The 11,523-nt window shown below is 44.3% G+C and overlaps 3 protein-coding genes across 3 annotated transcripts; all 3 read left to right on the top strand.

Annotated features, from left to right (window-relative positions):
- The first annotated feature begins 447 nt into the window (after window positions 1-447).
- Window positions 448-2,759, top strand: LOC114360602 (fibrillin-3-like). Its single transcript, XM_028315348.1, has 5 exons — window positions 448-469; window positions 702-856; window positions 1,604-1,846; window positions 1,933-2,023; window positions 2,627-2,759. The coding sequence occupies exons 1-5, from the start codon at window positions 448-450 to the stop codon at window positions 2,728-2,730; spliced, it is 615 nt and encodes a 204-aa protein (XP_028171149.1). The 3' UTR covers window positions 2,731-2,759.
- A 1,084-nt stretch (window positions 2,760-3,843) lies between these two features.
- Window positions 3,844-6,779, top strand: LOC114360612 (latent-transforming growth factor beta-binding protein 4-like). Its single transcript, XM_028315367.1, has 4 exons — window positions 3,844-3,867; window positions 4,121-4,310; window positions 5,559-5,732; window positions 6,664-6,779. Exons 1-4 carry the CDS (start codon window positions 3,844-3,846, stop codon window positions 6,777-6,779), a joined length of 504 nt encoding a protein of 167 aa, XP_028171168.1.
- A 1,753-nt stretch (window positions 6,780-8,532) lies between these two features.
- LOC114360613 (phosphate carrier protein, mitochondrial) lies at window positions 8,533-9,734 on the top strand. Its single transcript, XM_028315368.1, has one exon. It carries the CDS (start codon window positions 8,682-8,684, stop codon window positions 9,627-9,629), a length of 948 nt encoding a protein of 315 aa, XP_028171169.1. The 5' UTR covers window positions 8,533-8,681; the 3' UTR covers window positions 9,630-9,734.
- Window positions 9,735-11,523: the final 1,789 nt, after the last annotated feature.

The raw sequence follows: 11,523 nt of genomic DNA, 5'->3' as shown, positions 1-11,523 counted from the left end.
GAGACTGCTTGCTTTACAGCTGCCCGGCTGGTGAGACTGCTTGCTTTACAGCTGCCCGGCCGCGACGAGGCGAGGACGGCCGCTGCCAGTCGCCCTGCCGCAACTACGCCGGCAGCCGAGTGCCCGGCCGGTGAAATTCATCATCATCGTCATCATCATCATTTCAGCCACAGGATGTCCACTGCTGAACATAGGCCTCCCCCAATGATTTCCATATCGCCCCGGCGTTGGTAGCGGCCTCCATTCAGCGAATTCCTGCTACATTTATGAGAGCATCAACCTACCTTGTGGGAGATTATTGTTCATGTTTCAGTGGATACAGAATGTTATGCATTTATTTTTTCAAACCTGATTCTGAATAAACAATTTTGTATTTTTTGTATTTGTATTTGTATTGGTAGCCAACCCCATCCCAGGCTCTCGTGCAACTTTGCTGTTACGACTGAAATGAATCTAAATTGTCTGCCATGTGTGATTCTACTCCAGTTATTTTTTTGATGTATGAGATCAGGTTCCAGTTTCTTCACTCAACAGCTGCCATTTGTTAGTTTCAATGCGCTGGTAAGGCCTAAAAGGTGGCGTAAGAGTTCCTTAAGGGCTCTTTACTCAATACTCAATAGTTTATTTTGCATAACCACATTAGCATTCACTTTTAATGTAATTTTAAGCATTAAAATTGAACAAAAATTGTTTTATTTTAGGTTCCGTACGTGGCGCGAGCGGCGCTTGCGTGCCGGTGGACGCGTGCGCGGCGGGCCCGTGCGGCGCTTCGCCGTGCTTCCCGGTGGCGGGCGCCTACCGCTGCGGCTGCCCCGCCGGCTACGGCTGGGACGCGGCGCACGGCGTGTGCCTGCAGGTCAGTGGCACTCAACTCAAGTGGAAAGTTTCTTCCCAACATGAATTCAGATTTATCTAAAGCCCGGTCCGTGAGCACGTAGAATTTTGTCCAATGACCCCTAGCTACCCATCCTTATCGCTCGCGCGTAATTATATTGCTGTCGCGACTGTGCGACTGGCAACATAATTACGAGCGATAAGGATGGGTAGCTAAGGGTCATTGGACAAAATTCTACGTGCTCACGGACCAGACTATAAATTGAAAGAGTCCAGTTCACCAACCACTGTTCTTGGTTGGGTTGGTGATGGGTTACACATAGCGTAAAACTTATGTGTTTCCAGTTTAAAATATGATTCCAAGTTTTTGAAGGTATGTTAAATTGTGAATCAGATTGAGCCATGTCAGACACATAAGTGAAATAAACAAAATCCAAGTTACTCGTGCAGCTTGATGCATATCCAGGACAGACTGTCATCTTCCCTAATTTAGGATGGTTGGAGATGACTTATCAAGTATTGGGAGGGAACTTTTTTGGAGGAAGAGAAAGTCTTGCCCTTCCACAACTTTATACCGAACCTTATATTACTCGTATGTCATACCAGTCACACCGAAAGGGTTGATGATTGTTTCGTATTTATTCCTTCGGATAACATGAACTCAACTGCATGCAGGTTGAATACTTGTACTAAAAATTTTTTGTAAGAACCTTATAACCTGTATTCTGGCAAATAAACGCTTCTTATTCTTATTCATATTTTTCCTCAGTTGGCAGGCGGCTGTGCTACCGCTAGCTGCTTATTCGGCTGCCAGTCTCTCGGCGACTCGTTCGAGTGCGGCTGCCCTACCGGCTACAGACTGGTCGGAGCTGGTCATTGTCTCACCGCACTGGATGCGGCGTTGCCTCCCGATGACATAGGAGACGCGCCCGTCTTCCCGCTCGGCAACCAGTACAAGGTTGGAGGGACGGGAAGCGACTTGGTATCTAACGAGGGCTGCTTCAGCTGTAAGGTGAGGCATCACTGGTTTTGAAAAGGGCTCTTATCGTCATTTTATTGAGAGTCAAAATAAAAATATTTATCTTGTTTCTTCTGCAGATAAACGGACGTAGACGAAGAGCACCCGAGGAAGCATTAGTATTCGCCAACGGCACCACAGTCGTAAGGAAACGCAGGAGACGTAGCAGACGTAAGTCTCGGATATTTTTGTTATTTACTTCTCAAATCTTACAGCTTTCAATTCAATGCTTATAAAGGCAATATTATAGACCATATGCTTTGGTAAAGTTATTTCACTGTACTACTCTGTGCAGCGTCGTAAGCACTCACACAATAAAACTTTAATTCTATTCAGTTCAAAATGTAGAGAGCTCGCTCACGTACACACGGCCACACTGTTAACTATCTATTTCCGTTTTTGCTCTTGTTCTCATCAAATGGTGATTCTTTGCGATAGAACGAGACGACATGACAGGCAATGGATAGTTAACACTGTTGCCGATGGTACTACTTTGTTAATAGCAAATCGTTTTTGCCTGATGAAATGTGATGCCCTGCTCCCCTCCACATCAGTCTGTCAGTCGATTGAGCCATATCGGTTCATAAAAAATGACACCAGGATAATAATCTCTTTGTTACAACCTTCACGAAAGATGAAGAATGTGTTTGGAGGGCTAGATCTCCCTCTAACCGATTTCCAATTGCGTGACAGGGCGCCGTTCGCTGCTGGAGCCAGAAGCAGAGCTGTTCGTAATTTCGGGGTCTTTAACTGATTTTCATTTACTTGTGTCAGGGCGCCGCTCGCTGCTGGAGCCAGAAGCAGAGCTGTTCCTGATCTCGGGGTCTTTAACTGATTTTCATTTACTTGTGTCAGGGCGTGTGGTGACGGCAGAGTAGAATACATTTGTCACCAACCCCTACTCTTCCCGCGGGTGTCGTAAGAGGCGACTTAGGGACTACACAACAAACAGAGAATGGGCAGCAGCGCTCTCTGAAAAACATCAATCTTTTAAACTGCGATCTCCAACCCGCCTGCCAAGCGTGGAGATTATGGCAAATCCCTCCACCATAGTGGAGGAGGCTCATAGTCCAGCAGTGGACTGTAAAGGGCTGTTGTTGTTGATGATGATGATGATGTGTCAGGGCGCCGCTCGCTGCTGGAGCCCGAAGCGGAGCTGATCGTGATCGCTGCGACGGCGCGCCAGACGTGGGGCCGCGCGCCGCTGCTGCGCCTCGTGCCCGCCGAGGGCAGTGCGCGTGCGCACTACCGCATCGCGTATGGGGACGACGACAAGGTAATCATTTGTACCATTTACCCTCTTGAATGAAACGCTTGGATTGACACTCTAGGTCAGCGGTTCCCAAACTTATTTAGTCTACTGCCCACTTTGAGAATAAAATATTTTTTAGCGCCCCCCATTTTGGTAGTTGTTACTTCGATAGTGAGTGTAGTGGAAGTTTATAAATGAAAAGAGTGGACTGTATGAAATTAATTATCTATTCGGTATAAATTTACAATATAATCGAGACCGTTTTGTGCAAAGTCGTTGAAGAGAGTGCGTCAGGATCGTCTTCTTAGATGTTCGCTCGCGAACCGAACATTGCTCGTTCGTTCGCCGAACGCTCGCCGCTCCCTCCGGTCACGCCGCCCGCGGGCAATGTCCGTGAGTAGAGAGTAGTCAAGAGTCGAGCGCAGTCGGTGTCTAGGAGGACTAGTAGATGACGCCTCCCAAGCCTCTACACAACGTCCCGATTTTTTTTTCTGGGTCTCCTACCGCCCCCCTTTAAGCCTGCAGCGCCCACAAGGGGGCGTTATCGCCCACTTTGGGAAAGACTGCTCTAGGTAGAGTCTAGGCAATACTTTTTTAAGACCTTCATCACCTATAGACGACGACAAAGAGGCAGATTCTTCTTTATGGAATTTTCAGAACCCTTTCAATGCAACGCTAAGATTGACATTCAAGACGGAATTACTTTTTTGCGGTCTTTTTCGCAAGTTTGCACCCCTTAATGAAGCACCCGGATGGATACTCAGCTCAGGAGCTATCCAATGATCAGAAGTTGCCTTAGTTCCTTATTGAATGGATATTCAGGGCAATATTTTGCCACCATAACCCCTACTTCGGCTTCGTATCCTGAAATAAATAGTTTATATGCGCTAGTTGTACCTTTTCAGATTTAAAAAGTTTTTATGAGCACCTCCATTATTTCTAGAAGAATATTCTAGATTTGGCCGGACAGAGTTTTTAGAAAGAAGGTAGTAAACCAACTCATCATTATCTTCCAGGACTTCATCCTCAACAAGCGCGACGGCGCGTGGGCACTACGGATGCGCCGGCACCTCAAGTCAAACACAGAGCTAGAGCGACAGCTGGAGTTAGAAGCCCGCTTCGTCTACCCGCAGTCGAGGCCGCGTTCCCGTCGCGCCGCCCTCTCCCCGCTCGCTTCATCTACCCCTCTCGCGCCCGCGCCGCTACGTCTCTACGTCACAGTCCGAGTTGCGCCCGCGCCTTCGAAACGCTGATACGGTATCTGGTATACAATACTAGACTTGTTTTGTGAAGCTGTGTAAGAATGAAAACGTTGATGTTTCTTGAGGGGTTTTTTTTGGAAGAGGTATTTTTTCGTTGCTTCGTGACGTGGAGTATACGATATTTTTGTGGAAGCACTGTAATCTACGCATTCCACGTAGCAATGTAAATATACCTTTTCATCTTTCGTAATTAGGAAAAGATTTGTAGAGTGTTTTATTCATGTATTATTTTTGGATATTGTGGAGATATGTAAATTGAGTTTCCCAGAAGAAATAAGTATAGCTATGTAACTGTTAATAAAATTACATCCATAATGAACGGAATGAAATTAAAAAGCGTCTTAAAACGTCTTAGTAATTTCAGAGAATACCGTTTCTCGAGTTGGTTAATTATGTTCTCTAAATATTGTTTTTTTACGTTTCCTAATTACTAATAACATCTATGTTTGTTTTGCAATGTTCATGTGAAAAATACATTCTGGTATTAAACCATCAAATGATATTTTTACAAACGAACTGTTCCTGGAACTTCCTGAAATGGTTATGAAAATAGCTTCGTAAGTATTCAAAACGAAACGCTCTACACTTCTCTTGGTAATTTGATATATTTTTCAATTATAGAGATGCACTTGTGAAGTCGGTAATANTTCTGGCTAAGTGCCAGATATAAAACTATTTAGGAGACAAGGCAAGAAAACTCTAGAGAGAAAAGCAAGGCACCATAACAAAACCGTGTGGTAGTTTTAAATAAATTGTATATGTATACTTATGTTTAATGCCGTGCCACTGTCAAGTTGATTGTTACTTGTTATGTTAAAAAAATTAAGGTAGGTATATCTTGTCTTGACCAGTCCCCGAAGGCAGCGCCTGTTCACAGACATGACGTGTGAACCAGCCATCGCTTCACTCGACCATATTATAGGGAATGTAACGACCCGCCTCACTTCGGGTCAATTTCCGTGACTGCCATATGGGGCGAAGTTGTGCGAAGGTAGCTCTGGCCTTGGCAATGCGCGAAGTGATGTCCTCTTCGGTACCTCCAGTTTCTGACACGACGCTGTTTGTTCGCATGACGCAGTTTGAGGGTTGAACGCTCTTGATCTGATTTAAAACGATGTCTTGGTTAAACGCCTATGGTTGCTCATAGGCATAAAATAAGACGTTGCTTGATGTCCTAATGTTTCTCTCGCAGGTTACCGGCGAACGTCAGCGCCTCACGACGCGCCCGACGCGTGCGAAGACATCGACGAGTGCGCCGAGCGGCCGGAGCGCTGCTCGCCCGGCGTGTGCATCAACACCGACGGCGGCTTCGCCTGCGACTGCGACGCCGGCTTCGAGCCCAGCGACGACGGGACGGCTTGCATCGGTATGTAGGGAGATTGCACCTATTGTCACTCCATAAGATACTGCAGTGTTCAGCGTCATGTGCTGTCGTCTGCCATTCTGGGACTGGGTAGTCAATGCGAAAAAACGCTCAACGGTTGGAATGTGCAGGTGTCAAAATGTCCATACGGACTGGCTGTTAGTGTGGCAAAAAGTATGAACGTCGAAATGAGCAATGGTTAAAATGATCTGAAGTTAAAATGTCTTCGGGTTTATTTGAACCAGCGTCTTATTGTATAATAGCTAACGTGAACACGTGTTTAAATGCGTCAAGGTAAAAATGTCCAAAAAGAACTTTATTGACTAGACTACAAGAACATTGAACATTTTGACATTTAATTTTATTAATTAATAAATTATGCTCATGATATATTGTGCTCATGAATACATGAGCACAATATATCAGTTGATCATTTTATCTATCACACCTTTTGTTGTACTTGTATTTTGTGATGTGTACCATTTGTCACTATACCATTGTAACCATGGTAATAATGTACATTTTGGCACTGGGACTTTTTGACGTTCATACTTTCTGCCACACTAACAGCCGGTCCGTATGGACATTTTGACACCTGTGGGTCTAGACAAAGTGCAAATTATAATCGCAAACCAGTCGAAAAGTGGTCGAAAAGCCCCTTTTTTGTATGGAGTTTTGACGGATTCGATTTTCGATTCGATCAACAAGTGCGTTTTGTCTAGGGGGGCTGCACATTCCAACCGTTGAGCGTTTTTTCGCATTGACTACCCAGTCCCTGAATGGTTAGAGCACTGCTCGTTGTACTAGGAAAATCTATTTCAATCATCTTGACTTTTTTGTCCATTTGCCTTCTCTGTCTTCTTTCGGACATTCAAGTCTCAACCTAACTATTTTTCCATGCCAAGTCAAATGAAGATACTGATATCCATTTCAGATCATCGAACGGGAATGTGCCACCGCTCGCTGGTCTCCGGCCGTTGCACCCCAGAGCCGTGGCCCAGGAGGATCGAGTCCTCTACGCCAGCACTACCTGCACACGTCACTAAGTAAGCGCAGATGGAGTCTTATGGACCAACCGCCTCTGTGGTCTAGTGGTAAGACCANAATAGCTTCGTAAGTATTCAAAACGAAACGCTCTACACTTCTCTTGGTAATTTGATATATTTTTCAATTATAGAGATGCACTTGTGAAGTCGGTAATATTATCGATATGAAAAAAAAAATGTTTCAGAGTGTAATAATATCTTGCTTTTTGCTGACATAACTATTTTAACAAAAATATTATCTACTGTCGTTACTAATATTAGTTGGCGTCGCAAAAAGCAGGATGTTGATTTATGTTGTGTAAATAATATTATAATGATTGGAGTGGTAATAAAAGGATTGAGTGTTATGTAATCACTGCCATGTATCCAGTCACTGAGCGACAACATACTGCCATAGTGTTGTGCTAAGTCACGCGCACTCATATCGGTAGATTAACTGAACAAAATGTCAGTTAACAGGAATTTTATGTAAGTTTCTTATATTTGACGATAAGGCTAGTCACACTACGTATGAAAAGAAAGTGTCACTGGAACGATTGACTGGTTTTTGTCGCCTTTGAATATTTTTGGCCAACGGATAACGCTATGTGAGTCTATCTAAACTAATTTAGTGTATCTTCTTCTCTTATCACAATAACTTTCACTACAAAGCTAAACCTACGTTAAAATATAGCAATACCTACCCAAGTTAAAACATCATTAATTTTCGATAAACAATTTTAAAAAGTCCAGTTCAACTTTTCATTAAATGGCGAATAATAAAGTTTTAAGTTAGTTTAGTTTAGAGACTGGCACAATCGAGTTGTGTCAATTCACGACTAAATGTTAAAGTTGGTTAATCGAATCACTAAGCGGGCCGCGTCGGCGCAAAATATTCAAGGCATGTTCCTCCGAGTCATGCAGTCCGGCCGCCTGGGGCGATCTCGTCGGCAGTATTAAATTGTGTGAGGTTTGAATGCATAATAATTATGTACTAGTTATTGACGAGAGAGCGTCGAATATCGTCCAACCAAATAGATGTATTTTAATATCGAATGTAATACGAGTACGATACGATTATCGATATTTTTATGTTTAACGTTTCGCATCACCATTTGCCATTGAAAGCCAGTGTATAGGTGTTCGTTTTAACATAAGTAACAAATACGTAGATTTATTAAGAGCCTATTTATTTTTATTCTCATTTTAAGTCTAAGGTAGCGATAAAATCTGCGTACATTCGAAGATTTATTTTATATTTGCATAAGCTGAATTTAATATTATATTTTGGCTCGTAGAAAGTACAAAAGTGAATGCAATAGAGCTGTTTAATTTTGTAAATATGTGTATACAAAAATAAAAATTAATATAAAATGCTAGTACATTTAGGCTTAATTAATACCTTACAGAATAAAGATAATGTATGTTGGTGGATGAAAATAAAATTAATAAATTTTTAATTCAAATAAATGCTGTATTTATTTAATACCTTTTGATAAAGAGCAATTAAGTGCTCGGTTAGTTTGAAGTGACCAAAATTAATATTTGTGTTATGGTCAGAAAACAATTTGATAATAAAGTAATTTCAGAGAATTGACCAACGTGATTGTAAATAACGCTTTCCAAGAATACTAAAAACTTTCAATTAAATCGGTGATGATATGTGTATGACGTTTCCAAATTCTGTCTGCTCGAAGTGAAAAGCTATAAACAAAAATATTTCTTCTTAAACCTACACTTTGAGATTTGACTTTCAATGTCAGTAGAAAGATGAGCAAAATTGATGTCAAAGTGGTACGTCAAAAGAAGAAAGCAAAAACATTCAAATTAACGCTTAAAATTTCACAATAGGAAAAGACATCCATAGCAAGGTGCGGGCGGAGGGTCGAGCAGTTTCTGGGCGCGGAAGTGTACACTCGCGAGCAACATGGCCAAACCCAAGGAGGAGTTCTCGTGCGAGATGTTCAGCAACAAGTTCTTCATGCTGTGCGGCGCGGGCGGCGCCGTGGCTTGCGGCGCCACGCACACCTTCGTCACGCCGCTCGACCTCGTCAAGTGCCGCCTGCAGGTCGACCCCGCCAAGTACAAGTCCATCTTCAAGGGCTTCGGCATCTCCTTCAAGGAGGGCGGCATGGCCAACCTCGTCAAGGGCTGGGCGCCCACCCTCATCGGCTACTCCCTCCAGGGCGCCGCTAAATTCTCCGGCTACGAATACTTCAAATACAAATTCGCCACAATGGTTGATGAGGAAACCGCGTACCTTTACCGGACATACATGTATTTGGCAGCGTCAGCCTCCGCGGAGTTGATCGCGGATATTCTCCTGTGCCCGTTCGAAGCGACCAAAGTGAGGATGCAGACCACACCTGGTTACACGTCGCAGATGAGGAAGGCCATGCCGCACATGATGGCGACCGAAGGGTTCGGCGTGTTCTACAAAGGCCTGACGCCTCTATGGGGCCGGCAGGTGCCGTACACCATGATGAAGTTTTCCTCGTTCGAGAAGACGCTGGAGTACCTGTACGCGAATGTGGTGCCGAAACCGAGGGCCGAGTGCACGAAGGCGGAGCAGCTGGTGCTGACGTTCACGGCCGGCTACATCGCGGGCGTGCTGTGCGCGATCGTGTCGCACCCCTCGGACACGATCGTGTCCAAGCTGAACAAGGACCCGAGCGCGACGATCGGCGGGATCATCAACGAGGTGGGCATGGTGGGCATCTGGCGGGGGCTGGTGGCGCGCATCGTGATGATCGGCACGCTGACGGGGCTGCAGTGGTTCGTGTACGACGCCTTCAAGGTGTACACGAAGATGCCGCGCCCGCCGCCCGCCGACATGCCCGAGTCGCTGCGGAAGAAGCTCGCCGCACGGAAGTAGCTCCTCCCGCCGCCCGCCCGAGTCTGTCACGTGTCGTAAATTAAGCATGCGGTGAATCATGATCGCTGTGTTACATAACATGTATTTAATATTTTATAATAATATATCCCGTATTATAAAGATTTGTTGTGTGATTAAATATAATTTCAGTCAATTACGTGACAAATAATAGCACATACACTTGGAGGAAAATATGAATATCGTAACACAAATGAAATAATCAAGTAATGAGAACACTCATTCGGGGATTCGTCGGGATATAATATTACTTGGAATAAAGACGTTATTGTACATTTCCGATATTCTTATCGGCGAGTGTACACCCGGCGAGGGAACAAAAAGATTTGTTTAGGGACTAGCGTGAAAACGAAAAATAAGAATCCTTTTATTGGAAACCAATTCCTCACCAGTTATCTACACTATATTGGGAAATACGAACGGAAAAACAGATTATAATAGCACGAGACGCTCGTATACAAAGGAGGTCTGGATCCTCGGGGAGGGCAATAACAATAATATGGGGATTTATCTGAGCATCGTGCGCCACTTACCGGATTTAGCCGGGCGATCCGGTAAAGTGACCTCCGGTAATGGCGCGCGAGCCCGACTATGTTTTATAAGTGGCGGATCGGATCCGCGGACCGCCATGGCCCCCATTTAACATAATCTCGGAGTTATCTGCTGTCCGCGAGAGATATCATTCGCTTTTTACGATATACTGCGGCCGGCTATATGTTTATCAATGGGTGTATTTAGGGGGAACTTAACCTTTCAAGTGTTTTATTATTTAACTGTAATACAGAGAACACAAACTAGAAAATAGAAACACAATTTCACAACTGTGTATTCAGGTGGTGTTGAAGTCGCTCCTACTAAAAGCAATTACTTACTACTTTATATTGTTTTAAACTTTCATGGTCACTAACATCGTGCGTTCGTTCGTTTCACCCGAAAGACGTCCACTGCTGGACAAAGGCCCCCAAGGATTTCCACAAAGACCGGTTTTGCGCTGCTCGCATCCAGGCACCTTCCGCGACCTTCACCAGATCGTCGGTCAACCTAGTGGGAGGCCTGCCCATGCTACGTCTTCTGGCTCGTGGTCGCCACTCAAGAAATTTCCCGCCCCAGCGACCATCAGCTCTACGAGCTATGTGCCCCGCCCACTACCACTACTACTACTACTACTATTTCTATTTATTTATATTAACCGGCAGACAGTGGTGACTGAGTTTGTTGCGGCGCTTCTTCTCAGCACTTGCCAAATGTTGGTCTCGAAGCGCTGGTAGGGTAAAAAGATTATGAGACATGTAGAGGCTCCTTAAGAGCAAAATGACGATTTGTAAGAACTATTTATTAGTCCAAACAAATAAAGAAATTTTGACTTTTGACTTTGACCACTTGATTTTAGCGATTCTGCGGGCTATGTCACTCGCTCTGGTTCTCCTGCGGATCTCCTCATTTCTGATTCGATCACGCAGGGAAACTCCGAGCATAGCACGCTCCATCGTCCTTTCGGGTCACTAACATAATAATTATTATTTACGGGATTACCATGTACCTTAATTTTGAGTTTCGGATATTTTGCCACTGTTGCAAGCGCCATGGTCACGGAGTAAGGAGAGGGGGGCATAGTGGAAGGGGTGGGCAAAGCGAAAAATTTGATTTTACCAACACTCTTTCACCCAACGGCACTCGTGCTTCACGTAAGCCAAGCACAGGGCCGACCAAGGTCATTGACCAAAATCAGTCCGGCTAGCGCCACCGAGCAGGCTACATGACTACGCGATGTAGATCGAGTGACTTTCTTACGAAATTCAAGGATTTTGGAGACTGGATATTATTGTGAAAAGTGAGTAGTGATGGTATTTTTATTATTTAAATCTAATATCTGTTT

Source organism: Ostrinia furnacalis, unplaced genomic scaffold (genome assembly GCF_004193835.3).
Source record: "Ostrinia furnacalis isolate ACB-3 unplaced genomic scaffold, ASM419383v2 OfSCF5104, whole genome shotgun sequence".
In the NCBI taxonomy this organism is placed as follows: domain Eukaryota; kingdom Metazoa; phylum Arthropoda; class Insecta; order Lepidoptera; family Crambidae; genus Ostrinia; species Ostrinia furnacalis.
The sequence above is the reverse complement of the archived record's forward strand: the minus strand, read 5'-3'. Positions and strand labels throughout refer to the sequence as shown.